The sequence below is a fragment of the Anastrepha obliqua genome, chromosome 1, assembly GCF_027943255.1.
Source record: "Anastrepha obliqua isolate idAnaObli1 chromosome 1, idAnaObli1_1.0, whole genome shotgun sequence".
Taxonomy (NCBI): Eukaryota; Metazoa; Arthropoda; class Insecta; order Diptera; family Tephritidae; genus Anastrepha; species Anastrepha obliqua.
In genome coordinates this window covers 69,756,438-69,771,531 of record NC_072892.1, presented here as the reverse complement: position 1 = coordinate 69,771,531, position 15,094 = coordinate 69,756,438, and the positions used below count along the sequence as shown (strand labels likewise).

General features: G+C 37.1%; 1 protein-coding gene across 2 annotated transcripts in view; it reads left to right on the top strand.

The window, feature by feature from the left end:
• Positions 1–15,094, top strand: part of LOC129245694 (chitin synthase chs-2) — a 78,308-nt gene extending 63,214 nt beyond the window's left edge. The window contains exons 3-12 of one of the 2 annotated variants that reach the window (XM_054884045.1): positions 1,011–1,254; positions 1,332–2,561; positions 2,618–2,888; positions 3,010–4,934; positions 5,901–6,077; positions 11,579–11,779; positions 11,858–12,068; positions 12,130–12,281; positions 13,729–13,830; positions 13,894–15,094. In XM_054884045.1, coding sequence (XP_054740020.1) covers positions 1,011–1,254; positions 1,332–2,561; positions 2,618–2,888; positions 3,010–4,934; positions 5,901–6,077; positions 11,579–11,779; positions 11,858–12,068; positions 12,130–12,281; positions 13,729–13,830; positions 13,894–14,046 — 4,666 coding nt within the window. In that variant the 3' untranslated portion in view covers positions 14,047–15,094. Of the gene's footprint in view, positions 1–1,010; positions 1,255–1,331; positions 2,562–2,617; positions 2,889–3,009; positions 4,935–5,191; positions 5,369–5,900; positions 6,078–11,578; positions 11,780–11,857; positions 12,069–12,129; positions 12,282–13,728; positions 13,831–13,893 lie in introns of both variants that reach the window. The other variant, XM_054884036.1, reaches the window with a different exon arrangement.

Genomic DNA, 15,094 nt, shown 5'->3' with positions numbered 1-15,094 from the left:
CCGTATCCTGATTCCAAGCCCGTTCGTCTGCGTTGGCAGCCCGCTCTTATGGTATACGTATTTTTATCTACCGCCGCTCACCATTTCAGTATGTGTCTTATAATAACTGAGTATACCCATTGTGAGTTGATTTTATAATCCCCAAAACTTATCGAGAGTTTTTCTACCGGGGTTGGTAGCTCTCTGAATCCTTTCACCTACATTCGCAGCCCATTTAACCGTCTCAACTTTTTGATAAAGACTCTTTGTATAGCGCTGTCCACCAAACCAAGCGCATTGCAGTTTTTCTGCCTGCGTTAGGGACTTTCTCAAGGTGCTCCACTAAATTCAACCTCCACGTCAGCTCTTTTCCTTAATAGTTCATAGGTACTTTAAGGTAGGCATGTCATTTTTAAGTTTGGGAGTAGACCAAGTAGATTTCTGGTACTTCTGCATAAGAAGTATTAGGCTCCTCATATTAGAACTTCACTTCAGTTCACATTCAGTTCACCCTCGAGTATTTTGATTATCGGGTGTAGACATAGCCCTGACATGACTTCGGCCAAGTTATCTGCATATGCAATCGACTTCTGTCAACGATCTTCCATTTATAGAAAAGTATGAATAATCACAAGCTTCCAGATCCAAGATTCCAGAAAGCCACTTTCCCTAGATATGTCTCTTTTTGTTTTCCTTGGGAAAACCGAAAGATCCCACTACATTTGCAGTGTATGCCAATTCTTAAGTTTATCCCATCCAAAAACGCCTCCACGATGGCATTTTTGAAATCTGACAATATTTAAAGAAAATTATTTGTCATATTTCACGTATTGCAGCTTTTTATACCTACGGCTTAACACCATCAAGAGCTATCTCTGTGGGTTACGATAGGAGCAATTTTTTCCTTAACCTAAAATTCAACTACCCTTTCAAACGTCTGTAGTCCACACACCAAACACACTTAACCCTCAAATAACCCAACTTCCTATGAATATCAAAATAAAAACTAACATATTTTCTTTTGATTACAGCCAACGCACAATACAAGAGACAAAAGGCTGGGATGTATTCCGTGATCCACCAATCAAGGTCGAAACCGGTTCAACCGCGAATCAGGCATGCCTGGAGATCACTGTGAAGATTATGAAAATCTTTGCGTATTTCTTCACGTTTATCATAGTGTTAACAGGTGGAGTTATGGCGAAAGGATGTGTCCTATTTATGGCATCACAAATACGTAAAGATAAGAAAATAGAGTACTGTAATAAAGATTTGGTTAGTTTTAGTTGTTTTTAGGCTTACTTACTCTTCTTCTTTACTGATACTTATCTGTGACATTTCGTTTCTAATAGGGCCGCGACAAAACATTCGTAGTCAAGTTGCCTGAAGAGGAGCGTATCGCTTGGATTTGGGCCTTATTGATTGCATACGCATTACCCGAAATTGGATCCTTCATACGTTCGGCACGTATTTGCTTCTTTAAGACATTTCGTGCGCCCAAAACTGGTCACTTTCTTTTCGTAACGCTGATGGAGAGTCTCAGTTGTTTTGGCACAGCTCTACTGATGTTCGTGGTGCTGCCTCAAATCGATGCCATACAGGGCGCCATGTTGACCAACTGCTTGTGCGTCATACCCGGTATACTGGGACTGTTGTCGCGTAATGCGAAGGAAGGCAAACGTGCCGTGAAAGTTATTATCGATCTGGCAGCGATTGCGGCACAAGTAACTGGATTCGTTATATGGCCACTGCTCGAGAACCGTCCAGAATTGTGGGTCATACCAATCGCTTGCATTATGATCTCTTGTGGCTGGTGGGAAAACTATGTTTCCCCACAGTCGCCTATAGGACTGGTGCGCTCAATGGGACGCATAAAGGAAGAGATGCGCAGTACACGCTACTTCTGCCACATGTTCATTTCATTATGGAAGATTTTACTGTTTCTTTGTCTGGTACTGCTTATCTTTTGGGCGCAAGGTGATGACCCCGGTGACATTTTCAGAATGTGTGGTGATGCTCTGGGGCCACATAAAATTTTGGTGGACGAATTAGCTACCAGTTTGACTGGCAATTTGCCGGACACATTAGATGCGGCCAACATCGATAGCATAGAGATTGACGCCGCGCACAATACAGTCATCTACGTACTTTTGCTGCAGGTTTTCGGCGCTTACCTTTGCTATATTTTCGGCAAATTCGCTTGTAAAATTCTCATACAAGGCTTCAGTTATGCCTTTCCCGTTAGTTTGACAATACCAATTACGGTTTCATTGCTAATCGCAGCCTGTGGCATACGAATTGATGATCCATGTTTCTTCCATGATACCATACCAGACTATCTGTTTTTCACAAGTCCACGCAACTTCCGATTCAATGATTTTGTGACACAGCAAATGGCATGGGCGTGGATATTATGGTTGCTCAGTCAAACCTGGATTTCGTTACACATCTGGACACCGAAGTGTGAACGTTTGGCCACAACGGAGAAATTGTTCGTGCGACCAATGTATTCAGCGCTCCTGATAGACCAATCTATGGCCATGAATAGACGCAGAGATGATCAGGCTGATGTAAAGACGGAGGTAAGTAGGATACTAATCTTGAAAAAAGGAAATTTATTTTATGTGCTTCCTCACAGGACCTCTCGGAAATTGAAAAGGAGAAGGGCGATGAGTACTACGAAACAATTTCAGTGCACACCGACGGTTCAGCCATACAAAATAAGCCAACGATTAAGTCTTCAGATCATATAACGAGAATCTATGCATGCGCTACTATGTGGCACGAAACCAAAGATGAAATGATGGAGTTCTTGAAAAGTATTATGCGCATGGATGAGGATCAGTGTGCGCGTCGCGTTGCCCAAAAATATTTGCGTATTGTCGATCCTGACTACTATGAATTTGAAAGTGAGTAAATGACGTGCAAAATGAAACACACCCTAGTGGCCCCCTACGCTTCTCATAGCTTTCGCTTTCTCTCCACAAAATGCTACCTCTTTAAACAAAAAACACTTCTTTTCCCCTCCAGCGCACACTTTTTTCGATGACGCCTTTGAAATTTCCGATCACAGCGACGACGACATCCAAGTCAACCGGTTCGTCAAGTTGCTCGTGGCTACCATGGATGAGGCGGCTTCTGAAATCCATCAAACCACTATACGTTTGCGGCCGCCCAAAAAGTATCCAACCCCCTATGGTGGTCGTCTAGTGTGGACGCTGCCTGGTAAGACTAAATTCATTACACATCTCAAGGACAAGGATCGTATTCGTCATCGTAAACGTTGGTCGCAAGTCATGTACATGTATTATCTGCTCGGCCATCGTCTTATTGAATTGCCAATATCGGCAGATCGTAAAGATGAAATCGCACAAAACACTTACCTGCTCACACTAGATGGCGACATTGATTTCAAACCGAACGCTGTAACCCTACTAATCGATTTGATGAAGAAGAATCGTAACCTGGGCGCAGCATGTGGACGCATTCATCCAGTCGGCTCTGGTCCTATGGTGTGGTATCAACTGTTCGAGTATGCTATTGGTCATTGGCTGCAAAAGGCCACTGAACACATGATCGGTTGCGTGCTTTGTAGTCCTGGTTGTTTCTCGCTTTTCCGAGGCAAAGCCCTGATGGACGATAATGTCATGAAAAAGTATACTACACGCTCGGATCAGGCGCGTCATTACGTACAATACGATCAGGGTGAAGATCGTTGGCTTTGTACTCTACTATTGCAACGTGGTTATCGTGTCGAATACTCAGCTGCCTCCGATGCGTACACTCATTGCCCCGAAGGTTTCAACGAGTTTTATAATCAACGTCGTCGCTGGGTGCCTTCCACTATTGCCAACATTATGGATTTGCTCGGTGATGCTAAGCGTACCATAAAGATCAACGACAACATCTCGCTACTCTACATCTTCTACCAAATGATGTTGATTGGTGGCACCATTTTGGGTCCTGGCACAATTTTTCTTATGTTGGTGGGTGCTTTTGTAGCCGCCTTTCGCATCGACAACTGGACTTCCTTCCATTACAACATTGTGCCAATATTGCTCTTCATGTTGGTCTGCTTCACTTGTAAATCGAATATACAATTATTCATAGCACAAGTACTATCCACGGCGTATGCGCTCATTATGATGGCTGTGATCGTGGGTACGGCCTTGCAATTGGGCGAGGACGGTATCGGCTCGCCGTCGGCTATATTCTTAATTGCTATGACGACTTCGTTTTGGATAGCAGCGTGCTTGCATCCGCAAGAATTTTGGTGCATTTTAGCAGGTCTCATCTATTTGCTATCTATACCATCTATGTACCTTTTGCTCATTCTCTATTCGATCATCAATTTGAATGTGGTTTCGTGGGGTACGCGTGAAGTGGTCGCTAAGAAAACGAAAAAGGAACTTGAAGCTGAAAAGAAAGCAGCTGAAGAGGCCACCAAACGTGTGAAACAGAAGAGCATGTTGAGTTTCTTGCAAAGTGGCATTGGCGATAATGCTGACGAGGAGGGTTCCATTGAATTCTCACTAGCCGGTCTATTTCGCTGCATACTGTGTACACATGGCAAGACTACCGACGAGAAGGCACAACTTACCGCAATCGCTGATTCATTGGACACAATCAAAACCAGATTGGAAGCTTTGGAGCACACTTTAGATCCACATGGCCATTCTCGACACGACCGACGACGTACAACATCGAGCGGCTCCAAAGACCACCACTTATTGTCCTCGGTGGCAGAAAAGTCAGGCGATGAGTCAGAGGAATCGGACTCGGATACGTCAGCGGAACCGCGACAGGAACGAGATTTCTTGACGAATCCTTACTGGATTGAGGATCAAGACTTGCGCAAGGGCGAGGTTGACTTTTTGTCCAGCACTGAACTTCAATTCTGGAAGGATTTGATTGACAAGTATCTATTCCCTATTGATAACGATCCCATCGAGCAGGTAATTTTCAAATTATTCTACAATGCGGCTACGTTGCGTGTTGCCGTAAGTGAAATTAAAAGGTGGATTGAAAAAATCATTCGTACACCAATATATTCCTGAAATTTTTTTAATTGACATTTGAAATTTTTCTAAATGGAAAACTCTCCACTTTCCAGCGCTCTTCGTAAGCGATTATGCTTAGTTAAAAAGCATGGCTATATTTTTCTCAATCTTTTAATTGTTTTATTTTTTATTAATCGACATGAATTTTCTAGGCTAGAATTGCTAAAGATCTTAAAGAGTTGCGCGACTCTTCGGTGTTCGCCTTTTTCATGTGTAATGCACTTTTCGTTTTAATTGTGTTCTTGTTGCAATTAAACAAGGACAACATACACGTTAAATGGCCCTTTGGTGTACGCACAAACATAACCTACGATGAATCCACACAAGAGGTAAATTTCGGCAAGGGGATTTCGCGCGTAGCGTCAAATGACGTAAAGCAATAAATACATGAAAAAAAAGTTAATAAATCAATATTTCAGCTAATTTTGACAGCTGTAGATTTGCCGAACAAAGTTCAAGCGCATCTTTTGCAAACCCCTTTATAAGTACGCCCTTTTAAAAAGTATAGCTGCATTTGACGTTATCGTAAAAGAAATCCCCAATTGACAATAATACTAACATATTTCTTTTTTCTTTTCTCCTTTTTTCATATTTTTACAAATTATCCAAACAAATGGAAAATTAAAATTTCATAAAAAATTAAAAAATAAAACATTCAACAAAAATATATATTCTTAAAAAATAAATGCTTTGTGCGGTGATGTGATAAACCAAAAACAAAAAAACAACAACTGAAACTGACGATAATCGTACGATAAAAAAACGCTAAAAACTCTTAAAACGAAAATTGAACGAAATATTTCGAAAACTGAATTCGAAATTTAAAAATTTAATAAACTTAACCGAAAAACCAACGAACAGGCACGGATCGCATCCGATCTTATAGAGCTGAGGAACAAGTCCGTCTTCGCGTTTTTCATGGCCAACGCCTTGTTCGTCTTGATTGTTTTCTTGCTTCAACTGAACAAGGATAAATTACATATTGTCTGGCCACTGGGCGTCAAGACCAATATAACGTATATTGAAGAAACATCAGAGGTTCTTATCGGCTGTATTTTTCAAATTCAAAGAAAATCTGTGTTTTTCCTACACTCTTTTTCTAACTGTTGTGTCATCGTTATGCTGTACATCTTTTCGTTTTTAACTTTTAATTTTTGTTTACATTTAATTATGTCTGTACATTCAATTTATTGTAAAAAGAACTTTTTATATACTTCTTCTAATTGCAACAAATTTTAAAACCAAAAAACTAAAGTAATAACTAAAACCAAAACTAAACTTTACTTACCTACCTTACCTTCACGCTCACCTGCTCGTTTCCTTCTTTTAATTTTTAATCAATTTTTTAGTTGATCTGTATTGTATGTATGTATTTAACAATATTAAAAACCTTTCGTTCCGCTGTCAAAATTTACTTACACGCCAAGACACACGTTTCGAGTGCTCTTAATTGGCAAATGGCTTTTGCATACGCAAAATTTCGGCTGTGGCTGTCAAATTCAAATTAAATATAATCTCATATGTCTATGAGAATTCTCACCCTGTTTATTAGAACTACAGTACATTCAAACTGCAATAATTTGATTACTCGATATTGTCAATGTTTTTTAAAATGGCATCACTTATCAAAAAATGTTTATAACACGCAAACAATTTGTTTACTAATTCTTGGTGCTGGTTGGCTGCTGTAAATATATATAAAAAAAATTAAAATATGTTCACTAAATTCACTAAATAAAAAAGTGCTACCTACATATTCTTATAAAAATGGCATGAGTATATATTTTTACACAAATTTGCATGCATAGAATATTTATTAACTTTAAGTCTATTCCCAATTGGAAGCCAATATTTTATACAAAATATTTCTCACTTTTACTGCACTTTTTTACATCCTTAAATGCTCACCACCTTTTCACTTTGTGTTCGCTTTGTTTGTGCATTTGTATGTTGCAAATTAATACTACTTAGATGATCAGAGAACAGTTTTTGAAAACAAACAACAAATAAATAAAATAAATCATTTTTCATTTAACCCTCTGGGTTAGGTTAGGTTAAGGGGGGAGCCTGGTTTATAAGGTCAAAAAAATCTATTTTTTTTTTCGTTTTAAGCGATTCCTAATATATTTCAGAATATTCACACAAAGTTACAGAGCCTAATTCTCAATATTTCCGTAGATACAAAGCCATAGGTAGGCGAGCGTTAGGTAGTTACGCTGTGATCGGACAGCTATAGTACAAACTTTATCCGTTTGAATTTTTTGCTTTAGATAATAATTACGAGCTGTATCTTGTACGCCAGTTGGAAACTCCAGCGTTGCAGCGCTCTACTAATTTCTATGTTAAACATTTTTTTCAACTTATTTTAACCAGTACAAAAATTTTTTATACTTTTTAAATGTTAAAAGATAGAAAAAACTTTGCAGTGCTAAATTAATTTTTTCCTTAAAAAAAAATCGCAAAGAGATGCAATTTTTAGACCTCATAAACCAGGCTCCACCCTTAAGTGGCTGTCATGACACACTTAGTCCTGAATAGTCCCATTGTGACATCACTGGAGTTCATCCTTTACACTCTTGAGTTTCTCTGAAGCAACCTGTGAGTTTAAAATTTTCTTAATTTCGGCAACCCTATTTGTGAGTCCTCTTGGTTCCATTCTAGCCAAGTTTGCCTACTTATTGGCAAAAAGGTAATTGCCTCCAACGGCCATTAGGAGTAATTATGGAGTGTCTATATATTAATCATTTGACTATCCATACTATCATACATATCATTTGAATACTTCCATCGTAGTTAGGGGTCTTTTCTTTAAGCGCAATAAGCCCTATCTTAGGCGATAACTTCTGCCTGAAAGACACTGCAGTGATCAGGCAAGCGAAAGGATGCACTGACTCTTTTTTCATAATTTGTCGCACCACTGTCCCAGTCCTCTTTTGAAAGTAATATTGTATTGTAGTAAAGAGTTTATTAAAATCTTAAAAAAATCTGTAGTAACTGTAATAGCGGACAGTTTTTCTAGTATAGTCGAATGACCTTTATTGAATGTTTTGAGGAGGGCAAATTCCCTGAGCCTCAATGTTGAGCAGTTAGTTGTTTAGTTAGTTAGTTTGTTGTTATGTAAGTCAATTGGTAATAAAAATCAAATTACGTTTAGTGCTTCTGTAGAAGTGGTTCTGCTTATACATAAGCTTCCTGCTCTTTGAATACGAGCCAATCTGTTCACAATAATATTTTTATCAAGTGCCGGGCACCAAACTAATATTCCGTATAGTGCAAATAATATTCCCCAGTAAATCATACCAGTTCAGTCTTGGTAGGGTTTAGGCCTAGTCCACATGACGTTGTCCATTAGTCTAATGCACCTAATGTGCCCCCTCTACTGCTATAATTTTTTTAGTGGCTTTGGCGTGAATTACTATAAATGTATTTCCAAAATGGGATAATCTAATGTATAGCATAACCAACCCACTAAATTTATTTTCGACATACAAGCCAGCTGATATTGATTGATCTATCAAAATGTTTTCTTTTATTGAAGCTATTAAGGAATGGGGGATGTTTATTTGTTAAGTTGAATTTACATTGCAAAGACTAAAATATAGGAAACAAGCCAAATTAGGCAGTTAAAATATTAGCAATTATATAAATACCATTTTAAGAACTAAATTTCAAATTTTTACAAAATTTTGCACACATAGAGAAAGCGAATTCAAGCAGGTGCGAATTAGACAATGCATTAAGTTCCGGAGTACTGCATTTATTATTCAACAAACATCTTTGGAATTCAACACCACTGAAAAATTTCAATAAATGACAAAAACTAATAAATAAATAAAAATTAAAACTTTTAAAGCTGAAATTGAAACCCGTAATAATAACTTATAAGCATAACCCAGGGAATTATGAGCAAGTTTTAACAAAATATTTATTTCTTGTTTAATTCTAATAAATTTTCATGAAAATATAGTTCATTCCAATTCGACGAATTTTCATCTACATCTTAATTCAAGTTTTTAAAAGACTTCTGAGTATGCAGTATTATAGCCCAATTAAAGATTGGAGTGCCTCCAAAATTGGCTTCTTTTTTGACAGTTTTGACGGTATTGCCTGATTACTCCCAAATACAAAAAAATTTTAAGTCTTCGTTATAAGAACAGAAGAAAATATGCATGAAAATTTATACGAATAATCAACGCGATTCTGATTAAAAAGTATGAGATTTTTATGGCAATTTGTTGAATTTCTTTTTTAATTTTCACAATTGTGAAAACTTTGATTTGTATGATTTTTACAGTAGAACGAGACATATTTTCATGAAAAAATTATTAAAATTAAATAAGGAAAAAATAGATTTTAAAAACTTGTGCGTAAGTCGCTATGCTGTAATTATGAAACGCAATTTTAATTCACTATGTCGAGTATTTTATTAATTTTTTACATCTTGAGGTCAGCGTCATGTTTTACCTACACATCCTGTTAATGGGCTGTAAAGAGATAGAGAAGATTTCTAGCTAGTCAAAATGCCTGAAACTACACTGCTTTGGCGCAAATATACATATTACAATGAGGGATTTGAGCTAAGAAACGAAAACTAGTTCAAATTAACATCGTTTTGTTCATAAAAATCACCAAGCAGCTTAAAAAATAATTCAATCAAAGTAATTGACTTTAAAAGTTAATACCCTGAGTTAACCTTGTGAGTTGGAGGATCACAAAAAAACAGGAATATGAAAGTTAGTGCAGTCTTCAAGTAGGAGCTCCAAAGAATGGCTGAATATAAACCCTTTTATAGTAAGACTCGAATAGACATCTTGCCTGTTGAGGATATATCATTTTTAAGTTAACACTTTTAATGAAACTCCACCTTTCTTATGTAAGCTCATAAGAGCATATCCCTCAAGTACCTTCCTCCCATAACTATCCACCTTTTTTGCTTCATTTCTAATTCAATCTTACGCTTAATTTCGCTCAATGTTTGAATGTCTTGGCGCAGCCACTTAATTAATCCGAATTGTGCAGGATAGTTTCTTCTCTTCCCGTCAGCCGCATAAAAAGTAAATTCATCGACCACACGACTTACCATCGATAAAGACAAAAGTATTTTCGTGGTAAGCATTGTTAACCTCTCAGGCAGTATACCTAATAAATAAACAGGAGTTCACCTAAAACTGAAGTTTACTAAATATATTGGTACCTTGTTATACTACCTCGAGAAAAATTGAAGTTCTAGTTCTCATCTACCGAATTTAGTACTAGCTCCGAACTTGCGAAAAAACAGTTCAACATTGGGAACAACTGGGGCTCCGTAATGCATTGGCGTGCGAAATACACAAGCTGTTTAATTGAAGAAGGGAAAGATGCAAAATAATCGAGGTTCTTAATTCACTAGAAGTTTACTAGTTAGCTACAAGTTTTTTCCTCTAAAGAGCAGATATCGAAATATTTGTTATAGTAAACACCTGGGCATCACATTGCCCTATCTTGAATGGCGTAGCTGAGTATTGTGCGTGACATACCGAGCGTAGATTCTAAGTTCAGTGCCCACCGTTAGGCAGCTAGGAAAAAACTGTATTCTACCGCCACTCGATAGAAACCATGTAAGGGACACCATCAAGATACACAAATTCACAAAGGGCATAGAAGCGTAGCCAAAACACTCTGCGAAGAATATATGCATCCAACTTTCATCATTAATTTTAAGTAAAAGTAATTATTTACTAGCTTTAAAATCTTAAATAAATGTTTCGAAAATCACAAATCAAATTTAAACTCTGCACTTGCCAGCTTATGCTAAATCAGCTTAAATGCTCTCGCTTTGTTAGTCAATTCAATGAGTCTTATTATACGAGTATGTAAATTAAAATTATATTGCGTAAATTAAAAAAAAAAAAAAAACAGTTTCTAATTGCAGTTGAAAAATTCTAATACGAGCATTTCTTGAAATCTGTCTTTCAAAAAACAAAAATTATAATTTGACAAAGCCAGCACAATGTTGGATATCTGACATAACCTCCCAAAAAAACCTGATTTTTCTTACAATAAACACAATTAATACCACCACTACCTCAACCATGTCCAGTTCAAGCAAAGTCCAACAACAACAGTAAATCCTCATCATGCCCTGAGCATGCATACATACATAAGTATTTACATTCCATCAAATACACCAAACACCGATGTGCCCGACCCCTTGTAAGCAAGCCACCCCCACAAAACCATAATTCTTAACACTGGCATTACTCAAACGAGCATTTACGAACCCATCACCCAACAAACAATCACATCAAATGAATGAAAAAATTTACTATACTTGAACATATCATATTACTTTATTTCGAAATCACACACACATTGCACATAAAATGGTAATCAGAAGAATTTTTCTAATTCTCATTTTATTAAAAAAAAAAAATTATAATTAAATTTGTATATTAAGTTATGTAACTAACCTGAATTCTCAATTTCTAAATTTCATGCATACATCAATATTAAGTAATCTTATCGGTTGTTTTTGTTTGTTCACCATTGCCAACTTTTAGGTTCATATTTCCAAGGAATATCTGCAACTGGAACCGATCGGTTTAGTATTCGTTTTCTTCTTTGCGCTCATTCTGTTCATTCAGTTTACCGCTATGTTGTTCCATCGTTTTGGCACACTCTCGCATATTTTGGCCGCAACCGAGCTGAATTTCTGCAAGAAGAAGTCTGAGGACACTTCCCAAGATGCGCTTATAGACAAGGTCAGCATTTCCTAGAATTAGTTTCACAAACTTTTGAATGCAATTTATTCCTTCGCTTTAACTTTCCTCGATTTTCAGCATGCAGTGGAGATCGTCAAGAATTTGCAGCGTCTTCAAGGAATCGATGGTGATTACGACAACGATTCAGGCAGTGGTCCCGATCGTATTGCCCGCCGACGTACAATACAAAATCTGGAGAAGGCTCGACAACCGCGTCGCCAAATCGGTACTTTGGATGTGGCATTCAAGAAGCGTTTCCTTAAACTAACTGCAGATGAAAATAATCCAGGTAAAATGGAATGCACTTGTGAGGCGATGAAACTGCCATAACTAAATATTTTTTCATGCAGCAACTCCGATACTGACGCGTCGCTTGACTATGCGCGCCGAAACGATACGAGCGCTGGAAGTGCGAAAGAACTCAGTGATGGCGGAACGGCGTAAGTCAGCAATGCAAACATTAGGCGCGAAGAATGAATATGGAATTACAACTACAGCAGCGGTAAGTGACTTACTTGATGGTTAAGATTAAATAAATTGGATAGACCTTAACTTCGGCGTAAATATTAAATATCAAAACCTTTGTGCTAAATTCTCATTAGGCTGATCCATGCTGAAGATGCAATTGTTCATTACTTGGAAGATGAACTTTTATTATCAAGAACTTTACCCCCCAGTCGCGAACAGCAATCCCTTTATTTCTTTAAATCCATAATGGTATGTTTATTAAAACTTACAGGCGATATTGGTAGACCCTAAAATGTTTTGTTCGAAACAAGAAAGTACTCCTTGGCGGCTAAATAAAACCAACGTACAAGCCTCTATAAATCCATGATCTTTATAAAAGCATTTTCGATTCGGTTGGTGGTAACACTGGCACAGAGGCAAATACGAAAATGTGGTCTGATTTTCCAGTAGTTTTATGGCTAAGCAAATGATGAAATGTCCACAAGCCATAGGAATTAAGAAACTTAACCCTTAACTGGTATCGTAAATTTGACTAACGAGACTAGTATCGTGGGGGCCGCGCGGTCCCCTATTAAAACTAGATTCTAGGACACAAATGTCTACAATTTTTTTCAAGAATTATTTTGATAGGACAAATAACAAGCTTGTTTTATGAAATTAATAAGTTTTTATTCATATACTTCTTTTAACTTATTTACTACAAGAGATCACAAAATTTGGACACTTTTTTGGTATTTTTTTCTTACCACTATAAAAATAAAAAAAAACTAATATTTCGAAAGTCTTTAGCTAACATATGTATGTTTTCTTATTTCTTATAAAATCAACTTTGAAAAAATAAACTAAAACATAAGTATTTCAACGTATAGTGGGGTCCGCACGGCCCCCGCAACGTACGTAGCTCCGCTCTGGTAAAAGCTTCAGCGCCGAACGTCCGACACCCGCCGCGTGTCGCGACGTAATGAGATTACTCAAAATGGCAGCCGCGTACTATGCGTAGTTTTTAAGAAATTCAAAAAAATAAAACGCGTGGGGTCTGCGCGGCCCCCACGATACCAGTTAAGGGTTAATATTTTTTCTGTTCACCTCTCGGGCAGAAGGACACAGAAGGACCTTTAGAAATAAAAGGCTGCACACTAAGCAGCTGCGGGTCGCTGGCATTTGGCGCCTGAGTACTTCTTTCTATAGCAGCACCGGATTCTTTCTATCATCATCTAAAAATGATAGATTACATGATTGCAGCATCCAGGAAAGTGTTTCTGGCTGTGTCGTCTCAAAGAAATTGAAATAAATGACCAATTATCACGTCAACAAATCAACTGATTCTATCAAATCCACTGACAGCGGGATAGCTGTTCGCGGATGTCACTCCCTTCTATGTTCTTTCCATCAACTACTCTCATAATTATCTACTACCTTCTTTATAGGAAAAGCGTTCACTTCATTTAATCACTTTATTTCAACTCTTCTTATCATTTCAGTTAAACAACAATGGCGCCATACCGAATCAGCGCAGTGGTCGTATCTCCAATGCCGGCATTAGCATCAAGGATGTTTTCAATTCAAATGGTGGACCAAGCGAGGTATTTCTAACATATCCTACAGAAAATTGTATTAACTAAACCCATTTTTATTTACTTATCTAGCAAATATATGGTTCTAACGGTGGTGGCACCATCAACCAGGGCTACGAGCATGTACTCGAAGACGACGACCGAAACTCATTGCGCCTGACGGCGCGCAATCCAAATCCACAAGTGTCATGGGGACAGAACAGCAGCAACACAGGACGCATGTGAAAATGTGCATTTTCGTTCATATACCTATGCCAGCCTGATATCAATTTTGTTGTTGTTGTTGTTGAATATTAAACAAAAGGACTTGTTAGTTAATATGATTAGAATTTTAAGTTCTCGGCACTAGACACTCCTAAATGTCATACCATACTTAACAGTACTTGAGAAACTTCTGTGGCTCGAAATATTACAACTTAGCATTTTCTTTTAAATTTTCTCCGATGTGTCGTCGCCCAAGTTTAGTCAAGCTACCAACACTGTCACAAAACTCGTTTACTTGTTCTGCGAGGCATCTGCTAATCAGAAACTTGTGCATAGCTGTTATAATATTCTTAACAACTGCCAGTGAGATAGAAAAAAAAGTTTCTTATTACTCGAATATATTTTATATGAATTTCTACTGTCTTCATATTGTATTGTATTATATTGTATTTTAAAATTATGTTACCTATGTAGTTATGTAGATTAAGAGACATAACACATACGAGTACTTATGTACATACGTATGTGTGCAAAATTATATGTACACTTCGTGTATTGTAAATATGACAACGAATATTTTAGCTAATCACACTGCCCGCTCACGTGAGAGACTTGTTGATGAACACATACATATGCGCGTATATTGCATATGCAAATATGTGTGTACGCATTTCGTCAGATTTACTTAATGAATAGTTGGTCGATTTTGCTTAGGCAGTTATTTCAATGCCAACTGTCTGTAAATAAAAAAGTATACAACGTTTTACGAATAATTTAGTTTATATATTTTAAATTTTTATATTTTTTATTTGAAAAAAAGGAAAAAATTGTTATTATTGACACATTTTACATTAATCTGTATAAACTTTATATGTATAGATTTGTTTGTATGTGTTGTCAAGGAATAACAATACCCGTACCAATGTATGAATCATGGAAATACTCATTTGTGTGAAATTACGTAGTTTATGGAAAAAAATTTACTTTTATTTGCTAGTTTTAGTAAGCATGCATACATGTATTTTTGTATGTGTTTAGCTATTTTAATATACAATTCATAATCATATAA